This window comes from Phyllopteryx taeniolatus, chromosome 23 (genome assembly GCF_024500385.1).
Source record: "Phyllopteryx taeniolatus isolate TA_2022b chromosome 23, UOR_Ptae_1.2, whole genome shotgun sequence".
NCBI classification, from domain to species: domain Eukaryota; kingdom Metazoa; phylum Chordata; class Actinopteri; order Syngnathiformes; family Syngnathidae; genus Phyllopteryx; species Phyllopteryx taeniolatus.
Genome location: NC_084524.1, coordinates 7,562,997 through 7,577,739, shown reverse-complemented (window position 1 = coordinate 7,577,739; position 14,743 = coordinate 7,562,997). Strand labels below are relative to the sequence as shown.

The window sequence follows — 14,743 nt, the reverse complement described above, 5'->3', positions numbered from 1 at the left end:
TCTACATGTGTTTTGTTGACTTGGAGAAGGCGTTCGACCGTGTCCCTCGGGGGGTCCTGTGGGGGGTGCTTCGGGAGTATGGGGTACCGAACCCCCTGATACGTGCTGTTCGGTCCCTGTACGACCGGAGTCAGAGTTTGGTCCGCATATCCGGCAGCAAGTCGGACTCGTTTCCGGTGAGGGTTGGACTCCGTCAAGGCTGCCCTTTGTCACGATTATGTTCATAACTTTTATGGACAGAATTTCTAGGCGCAGCCGAGGCGTAGGGGGGTCCGGTTTGGTGGCCTCAGTATTGCATCTCTGCTTTTTGCAGATGATGTGGTTCTGTTGGCTTCATCAAGCCGTGACCTCCAACTCTCACTGGAGGAGTTTGCAGCCGAGTGTGAAGCGGCTGGGATGAGAATCAGCACCTCCAAATCTGAGACCATGGTCCTCAGTCGGAAAAGGGTGGCGTGCCCTCTCCAGGTCGGGTATGAGATCCTTCCCCAAGTGGAGGAGTTAAAGTATCTTGGGGTCTTGTTCACGAGTGAGGGAAGAATGGAACAGGAGATCGACAGGCAGATCGGTGCAGTGTCTGCAGTGATGCGGACTTTGTATCAATCCGTTGTGGTAAAGAAGGAGCTAAGCCGAAAGGCGAAGCTCTCGATTTACCGGTCGATCTACGTTCCTAACCTCACCTACGGTCATGAGCTGTGGCTCCCGGAGGCCTCCCTGGTGAGGTGTTCCGGGCACGTCCCACCGGGAGGAGACCTCTGGGACGACCCAGGACACGCTGGAGAGACTACATCCTTCGGCTGGCCTGGGAAAGGCCTCGGGATCCCACCGGAAGAGCTGGATGAAGTGGCTGGGGAGAGGGAAGTCTGGGCGTCCCTGCTAAAGCTACTGCCCCCGCGACCCGACCTCGGATAAGCGGTAGAAAATGGATGGATGGAAAGTGTTTAACCCAGAGTGTCCAAATCGTAATCTTGTTTCACATCTGATTTGCACTTGCTTTTCTCATCCCTCCAAAGTGTTGTGATCGTCGTGAGAAAATGTGTGCAAGGACAGCAGAGTACGAGGAGAAACTTTGTGGCCCAAAAGAGGAGAAGGAGCCACAACGTCAACTACTGGACGCTGTGTTCAATCTGCAGCCTCGAATTGTGCTACACAGAGCAGGTGGGTTCACTTCTCTCTCACTGGTTTTATGAATTACATTCTAATTTTAATATTATTCACGGTTTTTTTCTGATGAGCACTGTCTGAAGTTAGATATAATTTTATATATTTTTTTATAATATCCAATAGGGTGTAGTCTGATGGCATCCCCTCATGATGATGTGGATTGAGGGTTGTAGGCCAAATTTCAGAAGATCTGAAAGGCTTGTGGCCATTGTTGCATGATCAAAGTGTAACAGTGTTACACAACCTACACGACTTGTTTGGAAAATTGCGAGCAAGATTTTTGCCCTTTTTGTGTCTTGTAGGCAAGTTGAGTAAACATTTGTTCATGCCAAGTCAAATCAGTCTTCAATGGTGGGAAGTAACCAAGTACAGTAAACCCTCCTATCTTCTCTTCTTCTTTTCCTTTCGGCTTGTCCCGTTAGGGGTCGCCACAGCGTGTCATCCTTTTCCATGAGAGCCTATCTCCTGCATCCTCCTGTCGAACACCAACTGCCATCATGTCTTCCCTCACGACATCCATCAACCTTCTCTTTGGTCTTCCTCTAGCTCTCTTGCCTGGCAGCTCCATCCTCATCATCCTTCCACCAATATACTTACTCTCTCTCCTCTGGACGTGTCCAAACCATTGAAGTCTGCTCTCTCTAACTTTGTCTCCAAAACATCGAACCTTGGCTGTCCCTCTGATGAGCTCATTTCTAATTTTATCCAACCTGGTCACTCCGAGAGCGAACCTCAACATCTTCATTTCCGCCACCTCCAGCTCTGCTTCCTGTTTTCTCTTCAGTGCCACTGTCTCTAATCCATACATCATGGCTGGCCTCACCACTGTTTTATAAACTTTGCCCTTCATCCTAGCAGAGACTCTTCTGTCACATAACACACGACACCTTCCTCCACCCGTTCCAACCTGCTTGGACCCGTTTCTTCACTTCCTGACCACACTCACCTTTGCTCTGGACGGTTGACCCCAAGTATTTAAAGTCCTCTACCCTTGCCATCTCTTCTCCCTGTAGCCTCATTCTTCCCCCACCACCCCTCTCATTCATGCACATATATTCTGTTTTACTTCGGCTAATCTTCATTCCTCTTCTTTCCAGTGCATGCCTCCATCTTTCTAACTGTTCCTCCAGCTGCTCCCTGCTTTCACTGCAGATCACAATGTCATCTGCAAACATCATGGTCCACAGGGATTCCAGTCTAACCTCATCTGTCAGCCTATCCATCACCACTGCAAAAAGGAAGGAGCTCAGGGCTGATCCCTGATGCAGTCCCACGTCCACCTTAAATTCTTCTGTCACACCGACAGCACACCTCACCGCTGTTCTGCTGCCCTCGTACATGTCCTGTATTATTCTAACATACTTCTCTGCCACTCCAGACTTCCGCATGCAGTACCACAGTTCCTCTCTGGGTACTCTGTCATAGGCTTTCTCTAGATCTACAAAGACACAATGTAGCTCCTTCTGACCTTCTCTGTACTTTTCCATCAACATCCTCAAGGCAAATAATGCATCTGTGGTACTCTTTCTAGGCATGAAACCATACTGTTGCTCGCAAATACTCACTTCTGTCCTGAGTCTAGCCTCCACTACTCTTTCCCATAACTTCATTGTGTGGCTCATCAACTTTATTCCTCTATAGTTGCCACAGCTCTGCACATCACCTTTGTTCTTAAAAATGGGCACCAGTACACTTTTCCTCCATTCCTCAGGCATCTTCTCACGCACTAGAATTCTATTGAACAAGCTGGTCAAAAACTCCACAGCCACCTCTCCTAGATGCTTCCATACCTCCATGGAATGTCATCAGGACCAACTGCCTTTCCATTTTTCATTCTCTTTAATGCCTTTCTAACTTCCCCCTTACTAATCATTGCCACTTCCTGGTCCACCACACTTGCCTCTTCTACTCTCCCTTCTCTATCATTTTCCTCATTCATCAACTCCTCGAAGTATTCTTTCCATCTACCTAGCACACTGCTGGCACCAGTCAACATATTTCCATCTCTATCCTTAATCACCCTAACCTGCTGCACATCCTTCCCATCTCTATCCCTCTGTCTGGCCAGCCTGTATAAATCCTTTGCTCCTTCTTTAGTGTCCAACCTGCCATACATGTCATCATATGCCTCTTGTTTTGCCTTTGCCACCTCTACCTTTGCCCTGTGTCGCATCTCAATGTATTCCTTTCGCCTCTCCTCGGTCCTCTCAGTGTCCCACTTCTTCTTAGCTAACCGTTTTCCTTGTATGATTTCCTGTACTGTGAGGTTCCACCACCAAGTCTCCTTCTCTCCTTTCCTGCCAGAAGATACACCAAGTACTCTCCTGCCTGCTTCTCTGATCACCTTGGCTGCAGTGGTCCAGTCTTCTGGAAGCTCTTCCCGTCCACCGAGAGCCTGTATCACCTCTTCCCGAAAAGCTGCACAACACTCGTCCTGTCTCAGCTTCCACCACATGGTTCTCTTCTCTGCCTTTGTCTTCCTAATTTTCCTCCCCACCACCAGAGTCATCTTACACACCACCATCCTATGCTGTCTAGTCACACTCTCCCCTACCACTACCTTACAGTTGGTAACCTCCTTCAGATTACATCGTCTGCACAAGGTGTAATCCACCTGTGTGCTTCTACCTCCGCTCTTGTAGGTCACCCTATGTTCGTGCCTCTTCTGGAAAAAAGTGTTCACTACAGCCATTTGCATCCTTGTTGCAAAGTCTACCACCATCTGTCCCTCCAAGTTCCTTTCCTGGATGCCGTACTTACCCATCACTTCTTCATCACCCCTATTACCTTCACCAACATGTCCATTACAATCTGCACCAATTACGACTCTCTCTCTGTCTGGGATGCTCAGAACTACATCATCTAGCTCCTTCCAGAATTTCTCTTTCACCTCTAGGTCACATCCTACCTGTGGGGCATAGCCACTAATCACATTACACATAACACCCTCAATTTCAAATTTCAGCCTCATCACTCGATCTGATACTCTTTTCACCTCCAAGACATTCTTAGCCAACTCTTCTTTTAAAATAACCCCGACTCCATTTCTCTTCCCATCTACACCATGGTAAAATAATTTAAACCCTGCCCCTAAACTTCTAGCCTTACTGCCTTTCCACCTGGTCTCCTGGACACACAATATATCAACCTTTCTCCTAATCATCATGTCAACCAACTCCCGAGATTTTCCTGTCATAGTCCCAACATTCAAAGTCCCCACATTCAGTTCTAGGCTCTGTGTTTTCCTCTTCTCTTTCTGCCGAAGAACCCGCTTTCCACCTCTTCTTCTTCTTCTTCTTTGACTTCGACCCACAGTAGCTGAATTTCCAACAGCGCCCTGCAGGTTGACGCCGCCGGTGGCGGACGTTGTTAACCCGGGCCACGACCGATCCGGTATGGAATTCTTTGGATGAACGCTCATATTTGTTTGGCAAGGTTTTAAGCCGGATGCCCTTCCTGACGCAACCCTCTGCATTTATCCGGGCTTGGGACCGGCCTACAGTTTGCACTGACTTGTGCCCCCCATAGGGCTGCATTACAGTAAACCCTCCTATATCGCAGTTTTATTACTGTACACATTATTCTTTACTGTACTTAAGTACATTTTTAGGTGTCTATACTTTTTTTTTTTTTACTGTCAACAATTTACTTTCACTCTTTAAATTTGAAACCTGTGATTTCTCTTCCTTACTTTGTCACAAATAGCATTACTTTTTTCTACTTCTATGGATGATGACGTGTAAAAAAACAAAAAACGGTGCATCCACATTGAAGGGTCGCCCAACTTTGCTGCGTTCCGCTGTTCTACTATTTTGCATCACCCCATTAGTCCCATTAGGCTCTCTGGTTGAAGCCGCTAACGTGTAAACAGGATCGAGGACCAAGGTGGTTGTCAATATTGTAAACAAATTAGATTTGACCCATTTGTGTTTGTCTTCTTTTGTCTTGCAGACGTCAGTGAAAATCTTCATCCTGAGCGGCAGAAGTCAGTGTCCCCTCACATCAAAGAGGAAGAGGAGGATGAAGAGGTTCAACACATCAAAGAGGAGGAGGAAGAGTTCCTTCACATTAAAGAGGAAGAGCAGGAGGAAATCATCAAGGTTCGATCGTCCCTTTGAAGAGTGAAGATGAAGGTCGAAGTGAGGAGAGACGAGGGTCGGAGCCACCAAACAGCAACAGCTCAAGTGATGGAGACCGCTGTGGAGGATCACAAACAGACGGTGATGATGATGATGATGATGATGAACAGTTGGAAGGTGATATGACATGTCACACTGCCAATAAATGCTGGAAATGTTCTAAATGTAGGAAAACCTTTGCTTCTAAGAGGAATTTCAAACAACACATGAAAATACACACTGGAGAGAAGCCCTTTGCCTGCTCAGTTTGTGGGCAAAGATTCTCCCGAAAGGGAAGCTTAAAAATACACACAAGAACGCACACTGGTGAGAAACCTTTTGCCTGCTCACTTTGTGGTCAAAGATTCTCCCAAAAGGATAGGTGTGTATTTTTAATACACACAAGAACCCACACTGGTGAGAAACCTTTTGTATGCTCAGTTTGTGGTCAAAGATTCTCTCACAAGCGACATTTGACAGGTCACACAAGAACCCACACTGGTGAGAAACCTTTTTCCTGCTCAGTTTGTGGTCAAAGGTTCTCTGTCAAGAGTTACTTAAAAATACATACAAGAACACACACTGGTGAGAAACCTTTTGCATGCTCAGTTTGTGGTCAAAGATTCTCCCAAAAGGAAACCTTAAAGATACAGACAAGAACCCACACTGGTGAGAAACCTTTTTCCTGCTCAGTTTGTGGTCAAAGATTCTCCCGAAAGGATATGTTAAAAATACACACAAGAACCCACACTGGTGAGAAACCTTTTGCCTGCTCAGTTTGTGGTCAAAGATTCTCCCGAAAGGAAAGGTTAAAAATACACACAAGAACACACACTGGTGAGAAACCTTTTGTATGCTCAGTTTGTGGTCAAAGATTCTCTCACAAGCGACATTTGACAGGTCACACAAGAACCCACACTGGTGAGAAACCTTTTTCCTGCTCAGTTTGTGGTCAAAGGTTCTCTGTGAAGAGTTACTTAAAAATACACACAAGAACACACGCCAGTGAGAAGCCTTTTGCATGCTCAGTTTGTGGTCAAAGATTCTCCCAAAAGGAAACCTTAAAAAGTCACACAAGAACGCACACTGGTGAGAAACCTTTTGCCTGCTCAGTTTGTGGTCAAACCTTCTCTCAGAAGGGAACCTTAAAAAGTCACACAAGAACGCACACTGGTGAGAAACCTTTTGCATGCTCAGTTTGTGGTCAAAGATTCTCCCTAAAGGAAAGTTTAAAAATACACACAAGAACCCACACTGGTGAGAAACCTTTTGCATGCTCAGTTTGTGGTAAAAGATTCTCTGAAAAGGGACATTTGACACGTCACACAAGAACACACACTGTCGAGAAACCTTTTGCCTGCCCAGTTTGTGGTCAAAGATTCTCCCTAAAGGAAAGCTTAAAAATACACACAAGAACCCACACTGGTGAGAAACCTTTTGCATGCTCAGTTTGTGGTCAAAGATTCTCTCAAAGGGGACATTTGACAGATCACGCAAGAACACACACTGGAGAGAAACCTTTTTCCTGCTCAGTCTGTGGTCAAAGGTTCTCTCGTAAGGCTCTGGTTAAGACACACAAGTGTCCTGGTGAGACAAGCAGTGATCAATAAGTTTTTAATGCAAATGTAAATGTTTAATATAAAAGTAATGTCTATGTTACTGACATAAATCTACATGCTTGTATTCTGTGTACCAGCTTTTATTGTATGTATCTTCTTCTTGTCCATATAGTTTCTGAAAGCCCCGTGAGTGTTGAGAATGAACACTGTTGCCAAAATACTTAAAAGGGACAAGTTAAAGGTGGTGGGAAAGAGGGCGGCTGTGGATCAGTTGAGCGGGTCGTCCAGTGACCGAAGGGTCGCCGGTTCGAACCCTGGCTCCGACTGTCCGTATGTGGAAGTGTCCTTGGGCAAGACACCGAACCCTAATTTGCTCCCAGTGAGCCTGGCAGCGCCTTGCACGGCAGCAGCCGCCCAGTGGTCATCAGTGGAATCATTTCCTGATAAAATATTTGATTTTCAGTCGCGTTGGAAATCTCTGGCACGAGGCCGATTCAATACATACAGTGGGAACTGAAAGTATTCAGACCCCCTTTCAATTTTTCAGTTATATTGCAGCCATTTGCTAAAATCAAAGGGTCGGAATACTTATGGCTGTGTGATATTTCATCCATCCATCCATCCATTTTCTGAGACGCTTCTCCTCACTAGGGTCGCGGGCTGTGATATTTCAGTTCTTTTTTTAATAAATCAGCAAAAATATCAACAATTCAGTTTTTTTTTCTGTCAATATGGGGTGCTATATGTACATTAATGAGGGAAAAAATTAAGGGATTTTAGCAAATGGCTGCAATATAACACAGAGTGAAAAATTTAAGGGGGTCCGAATACTTTCCGTACCCACTGTATGTGTGTATGTATCGATCAAATATATGTATAGATCACAAATTTGTTTCTGCAGATGGCATTGTGTGACAGATGTGGACTGTCATAATGTCGGACGACCCATAACGAAGGTCTCCTGTCCCGAAACTGATCTGATTTGAGCTTATCTGATCCATAAAAGCTAGTTTGAAGCTGTCATGAGTAGAAATGTCTGCATATATTTTGGTGATGATTGTTGACAGTTGTGGGACATGAAGCCACGTTTCTTGGGTTCATGCATGAGGCTTGGCAGGATGTGGTGCTCGCCCGGCGTGTTTGTGTCATTTTAATGATGTCGTCCGCATCCATCCCAATCCATAAGTTTGCGTTTTTTATTTTTTTTATTTTTTTGAAGCACATTAAATTCGTGATTGAACATAATTTCGGGGTACGAGCTGTTGTTCATGTGATGCAATGATATATGACAGCAATGTAAGATATACAACGTAATACCAGCTTGAACAAGGCGGTGTTTGGAAACTCAAGCAATTTCCTGAAAAGTTGTCATTTTGAAGGTGAGGGGATTCCACCTGACAGCTGCGATATACAAATATGACCAATTACTGCCACTTCATAGTATGGTACATTCCTTTTCCCACACCAGCTATGCCAGTGCTTTTCAATTTTCAATTTTGTTGATGAAAAAGGGGTGTTCGAAAGGGAATTAGTTATTTACCAATTGCTCCAAAATGTATTGATATTATTGGAAATGAGTGCCAGTTTCATTTTCTTGAGCATGCATGCATTTTGTCCAATGTTTTAGTGATGTCAATATCAAATAAGTGAATGATTGATTGAAATAGACTGTAAAAAAAACTGACTTTTGGTTTTAAACTGTAACGTGATCCTGAATAAAGTACACTGCTTAAAACAGTGAGGGTGACTCCATTTACTTGTACATCAAATCCATTTTCCCCATTAAAAAGAATTGAAATGTCTTTATCCATTGGAAACCATCCAAAAACAAAATGCTCGCAACTTAAAGCAAAAACTGAACCAAGAGATGAGGCGTAAGTGAAAAAACTGCAAAGCGGGCACTGTGGAGGATCACAAGCAGACGGCCTCTTAGCTCCACTATCAGATAGTGGGGACATGACGTCACACTCTCCTCACACTGATGAAGATGATGATAAACAGTCGGAAGGTGATCTGACATGTCACACTGACAACAAACGATGGAAATGTTCTCAGTGTGGGAAAACCTTTGTTTGTAAGAGCAAACGACGCATTGCAAGACACAATTGGAGAGAAAACTTTTGCCTGTTCAGTTTGTGGCCAATGATTCTCTCCTAAGAAACACAAGTGTGATGGTGAGGGGGTCAAGAAGGCACGGACCGAAACGGGGAAGACAAAAGCCGGAACACACACCCATGACAGAGCCCCCCCCCCCCCCCCCCCTTAACGGCCGGCCCCAGACGGCCCTGGGGCCCCTGGATGCGCAACATGGAAGTCCCGAATGAGCGAGTCATCCATGATAAATGCAGACGGCACCCATGAACGTTCCTCAGGCCCATAGCCCTCCCAGTCCACCAGATATTGAAACCCCCTCCCCCTCCCCCTCCGACGAGACGACAACAGCCTCTTCACAGAGAAGACCGGGTGGTATTGGCAGGGGTCGCAACTCCCCAGAAGGACGTTGACGAGAGGGCTTGTTAGCAGCACATACCTGGCAAGCATTGACGTCATCGATAACATCCCTCCTAACGTTAGGCCACCGAAAGCGCTGTTCACCACTGATTGCGTTTTGGCAATGCCTGGGTGACATACAGTACGGTTCGTGTGAGCCCAGTGGATGACTCTTCCCCTTAAGGTCGGAACCATATAAAGCCTGTTTTCAGGGCTAAGAGTGTTTTTCAGAGCCTCTTTAACCGCAGTTTCAACGTCCCAAACAAAAGCGGAAATGAAACATGACTTGGGCAAAATAGTCTTCGGGTCGGACAAAGAATTCTCTTCGCAGAAAATACGTGACAAAGCATCTGGCTTACCATTTTTAGAACCAGGTCGGTAGGATAACATGAAATTAAATATAGTGAAGAACAGAGCCCATCTAGCTTGCCTCGCATTTAGTCTTTTCGCAAATTTAATATACTCAAGGTTCTTGTGATCTGTCCATACTAAAAACGGAGTCTGTGCCTCCTCTAGCCAGTGCCTCCACTCCATCAAAGCCACCTTGACTGCCAGCAGTTCACAGTCACCAATGTCATAATTTCTCTCAGCTGGAGTCAGTTTTTTGGAGAGAAAAGCACAAGGATGTAATTTACCAGCCGAGAGATTTCTGGGAGAGCACTGCTCCTATTCCGGCATCAGACGCATCGACTTCTACCACAAACTGCTGTTTGAGATCTGGCAAAGTAAGGATGGGAGCGGAGGTAAAGCTCGATTTAAGTTGCTGAAAAGCTGCCTCCATACAAAAGTTTTTTGTGGCGAGGTAAGATCATGCAAAGGAGAGGCTATAGATCTGAAATTTCTGATGAATTTTCTGTCGAAGTTAGCGAACCCTAATAACCTTTGTACATCTTTGCGTGACGTGGGAGTAGGCCAATTAATAACGGCATCGACTTTGCAAGGGTCCATTTTGACTTCACCTTGAGCCAGGACGAAACCCAGAAAAGAAACGGACGCCTTGTGGAACTCACATTTCTCAGCCTTGACATATAGTTGATTCTGCAGTAACCGCTGCAATAAAGAGCGGACATGAATAATGTGAGTCTCCTCATCCAGGGAGAATATCAAAATGTCATCCAAATAAACAAAAACATACACGTTCAACATGTCACGCAGGACATCATTGACAAGGTTTTGGAAAACAGCTGGAGCGTTAGTAAGTCCAAAAGACATTACCAAATACTCATAATGTCCCGTTGGTGTGTTGAATGCTGTTTTCCATTCATCCCCCTCCCTTATCCTGACTAGATGATACGCATTTCTTACGTATAGTTTGGTGAAAGTCTTGACTCCCTCCAGGAACTCAAAGGCGGTTGAGATGAGAGGAAGAGGTTACCTGTTTTTTTACAGTTATCTCGTTGAGACCCCGGTAATCGATACAGGGTCGCAGGGTCTTGTCCTTTTTGTCCACAAAGAAAAATCTTGCTCCCGCAGAGGATGAAGATGGGCGAATGATCCCGGCTGCAAGTGATTCTTCCACGTACTCCTTCATGGCCTTGCGTTTCGGCCCTGAAAGAGAGAACAACCTCCCTCGTGGGGGTGTGGTTGCAGGCAGCAAGTCAACGGCACAGTCATAAGGTCTGTGGGGTGGAAGGGATTTGGCCTTGGACTTGGAAAAAAACGTCTTTAATGTCATGGTAACAGGTGGGCACTTGAGACAAGTCAGGTTCAGAGTAAATAAATACAGGTGTATGAATTTCTTGATCTGGAGAGCATAGTGTCACTTTAGGAAGAACCCGGGTAGGGTCTTCCTTAATGAAATATTGACTCACCTCTCCCGTACCCTTGCTACCGGCACCGGCAACTTTGACGTGACAGTTGCTCACGGAATGACCCAACTGACCGCAGTAGAAGCACTGCCCTTCCCTCAGCCGGCGTTGACGTTCCTCAGGGGAGAGATGGAACCTGCCCAATTGCATGGGTTCATCCATGGGGACGCTAGCCAGTGGGTTGAGACCGGAAACAGGGGCTCTGCCTTGGTTTGGCTGGTCACCGAGGCTCGTCCTCCAAGTGTGCGGTGACGCAACCCTCCGCCGATCTCCATTCAGCTCGCGATCGAAAAGCCTCTTGTCGATTTTTACGGTAAGAGCGATGAGGGTGTCCAAGTCGGTCGGCAGGTCTAGTGGGACTAAATTATCCTTGATGGCGGGGGATAGTCATTGAAAAAAGGCATCGAGTAGCGCCCGATTATTCCAATGACTCTCAGCTGCTAGAATGCGAAACTCAATCGCGTAATCTGACACCCTGCGCTTGCCTTGTTGTAAGGTGACAAGGGAGCGAGCTGCCTCACGATCTGGTGTGGAAAATTGAAAAATTTGCTCCATAGTCTTTACGAAAAAAGCCCATGAATGACACGCGGCGGAATTGCGGCTCCATTCAGCAGTAGCCCACGCCTCCGCACGACCAGTCAGGTAGCAAATGACGAAAGCGATTTTTGCCCGCTCGGTAGGGAAGGCAGGTGCCTGCAGCTCAAAGTGGAGTTCGCACTGCGTGGTGAACGGCTTAATGTTCCCAGAATCTCCAGAGAACCTCTCCAGTCAAGAGAGCTGTGGGCAGACAGCAGCGGAGGTGGCAGGTGGCTGCATGGTGACTGCTTCACATGGAAATGTTGGTACCGTGGCGGTATTGGGTGTGGTACCAACTGGTTTCTTCTCTTGAATCATTTTCATCAGAAGTTCAAACTGCGACGCCACCTGTCTCATCATATTGTCCTGATGCCTTGACAGTTCCTCTAGATGAAGGTGGAGGGCAACAAGCTGCTCATCCTGCTTCGAGAGGCGTTGACCCTCCGCTCGAAGGGCTTTGCGCACCGGGCCTGAGTCTGCTGGGTCCATGTTATGGCCAATTCGTTCTGTCATGAACGGAACAGAAGATAGGACCCAAAAATGCACGACTCCAAAACAAATGGACAGTTTCCAAAAAGAGAGGTTTAATATACGGGCATAGGTCGGTACATAGGAAGGCTATCCAAGAAAGGCAACAGTATCCAAAAACATGAGGCAAAGAGCGAGGTCGATAATCGGAACAGGGTCAAGTCTTACTGTGAGTCTGTGACGTGGAAACAAGGAATGCTGGAACGCGACAACAAGGTACAACAAACTGGCGACGAGAGGGAATGAGAAATACAAGGGGTAATTAGGGTGAACGAGGCACAGGTGGTGAAGATGCTCACAGGAGCAGGTGTGTGTGAAACAGGGGGAAGACACACCGATGACACACACCCATGACAGTTCCGCGTGGGTTTTCTCCGGGCACTCCGGTTTCCTCCCACATCCCAAAAACATGCATTAATTGGAGACTCTAAATTGCCCGTAGGTGTGAATGTGAGTGCGAATGGTTGTTTGTTTGTATGTGCCCTGCGATTGGCTGGCAACCAGTTCAGGGTGTACCCCGCCTCCTGCCCGATGATGGCTAGGATAGGCTCCTGTACACCCGCGACCCTAGTGAGAAGAAGCGGCTCAGAAAATGGATGGATGGATGGATATCTATCCATCCATTCACTATCTACGGGCGAGAGGTGGTGTACGCCCTGAACTGGTCGCCAGCCAATCACACATTATTAGTAGAGGTGTTACAATTCATTCTTTATATCGATATATCGATTTGCAGTTAAAAAAAAAAAAAAAAAAAAAAAACGATGGAGAGCTAAAAGGTTGGTAAACACATTTGAACCACGGTACAAACGCCGACACTTTACTCAGAGAGAAAGACCAAAGTAGTAAAAAAAAAAACATCGAGGAGGCAGACTGGAAAGTGTCTCACCCTGGACAGATGGGAACTTGGAGATCACAAGTTTCTCAGAGCAACGTAACCACAATGTCACACCTCGTGACGAGTGAGTGCCTAGTAAAAAAATATAATTAGAAAATTTGAACATTCCATGTTTTGTGTTCAACTACAAAAAGATTTTTATTATTTTTATGTCGAAAAAGACATCAGTGTCATGGTGTGTCCCTGCAGTTCCCTTTTTTGGAACTCTGGTGGCGCTTTTTGCCTCGCCTTTCCCTCCCTCTCTCTCTCCCCTGCAATCAGCACCTCATCCGCCCACCTGTTCCCAATCAGCACTTTACACTACCTGCATTTAAGCCTGCCAAATCCAGGAAGCCAGTGCCAGAGTATTGACGTTCATCTGTGGTACACAGGCCAACTTTCATGACTCTTCCTCATAAGTTATTCAACTACCTGCAATCATACTTCCCCCCTTGTGTTCTTCTCCGTCTCCAGTGCTCCTTCCGTGTCTCCCGCGACGCCGCCAAGCTCTTCCACCTGCCCATGCTTCCACTTCCTACACCTTCCCTGTTCCAACGGACCACCATGGCCCCTCGGATGTCCTACCAGCTGAGCGATTAATTAATAAACCATTCTCATCTACTTAATCCGCTTCCGTCTCCTTTTGGGTCCAGTCCAACATCATACGATTACCAACCGTGACAATCAGAAGTCGCAGGTAAACCTACTATTCATCAAACCTGAAACCATGTCATGTGCACTTTGTTCAAATAAAGTGGAAAAGCATTTGTCATGATTATTTGTTTTTTGGTTTGTTCATAATATCCATAGTTATTTTTAAATTGGAAATTTCACCAGGACGATCCAGCTTGCAGGAATTTATTTCGCAGTCACACTGGTTAAATTTTTGACAAAAAAGTTACTGAATCGTTTTCCAAACACTCCAATATCATCCTTGAATTTAATCAGAAACCATGAATCATCCTTCCATCCATTTTCTGAGCCGCTTCGCCTCACTAGGGTCGCGGGCGTGCTGGAGCCTATCCCAGCTATCATCAGGCAGGAGGCGGGGTACACCCTGAACTGGTTGCCAGCTAATCGCACAAACAAACAAACAACCATTCGCACTCACAGTCACACCTACGGGCAATTTAGAGTCTCCAATTAATGCATGTTTTTGGGATGTGGGAGGAAACCGGAGTGCCCGGAGAAAACCCACGCAGGCACGGGGAGAACATGCAAACTCCACACAGGCGGGGCCAGGGATTGAACCCCGGTCCTCAGAACTGTGAGGCTGACGCGCTAACCAGTCGTCCACCGTGCCGCCACCATGAATACTATATAATAAAAATAATATATAAAAATAATTCAGGAGATTAGCTCAAATCCTAACAGTTAGTATGGTATTTGAAGTTGAAATGGGAAATGAATGATGTGACCGTGTTAAATGTGGGAATTGTTGGTGGCCCATTCATTCTCAATGGAAGTTTATCCGTAGGTTTTGGGGAATTGCGTCAAGATGGTAACGTAGAATTTAAAATAAAGACTGTCTGATTAAAGAGTGGCCAAGAAGCAAATTTTATGTTTACGTTCGTTTATGTTTGCACTTGCGTGCAGAATTAAATAGCATTTATTATTATCCATCCA

At 46.0% G+C, this 14,743-nt stretch overlaps 4 protein-coding genes across 14 annotated transcripts in view; 2 read left to right on the top strand and 2 right to left on the bottom strand.

Moving 5' to 3' along the window:
• LOC133472567 (zinc finger protein OZF-like) overlaps nucleotides 1-14,743 on the top strand; it is a 284,984-nt gene that overhangs the window by 24,587 nt on the left and 245,654 nt on the right. The window contains exons 1-2 of one of the 11 annotated variants that reach the window (XM_061763625.1): nucleotides 1,022-1,155; nucleotides 5,113-5,279. The exons of 8 other annotated variants lie outside the window; for them this stretch is intronic. In XM_061763625.1, coding sequence (XP_061619609.1) covers nucleotides 1,032-1,155; nucleotides 5,113-5,279 — 291 coding nt within the window. In that variant the 5' untranslated portion in view covers nucleotides 1,022-1,031. Of the gene's footprint in view, nucleotides 1-1,021; nucleotides 1,156-5,112; nucleotides 5,280-14,743 lie in introns of those variants that run through there. 2 more of the 11 variants (XM_061763623.1, XM_061763593.1) reach the window with 2 other exon arrangements.
• The window catches only part of LOC133472547 (gastrula zinc finger protein XlCGF57.1-like), a 220,531-nt gene that overhangs the window by 163,986 nt on the left and 41,802 nt on the right, over nucleotides 1-14,743 (bottom strand). The gene's annotated exons all lie outside the window — the stretch shown is intronic.
• LOC133472553 (gastrula zinc finger protein XlCGF57.1-like) overlaps nucleotides 1-14,743 on the bottom strand; it is a 208,635-nt gene that overhangs the window by 163,986 nt on the left and 29,906 nt on the right. The window lies entirely within an intron of this gene.
• Nucleotides 5,413-8,579, top strand: LOC133472561 (gastrula zinc finger protein XlCGF57.1-like). The gene has a single exon (XM_061763579.1). It carries the CDS (start codon nucleotides 5,423-5,425, stop codon nucleotides 6,887-6,889), a length of 1,467 nt encoding a protein of 488 aa, XP_061619563.1. The 5' UTR covers nucleotides 5,413-5,422; the 3' UTR covers nucleotides 6,890-8,579.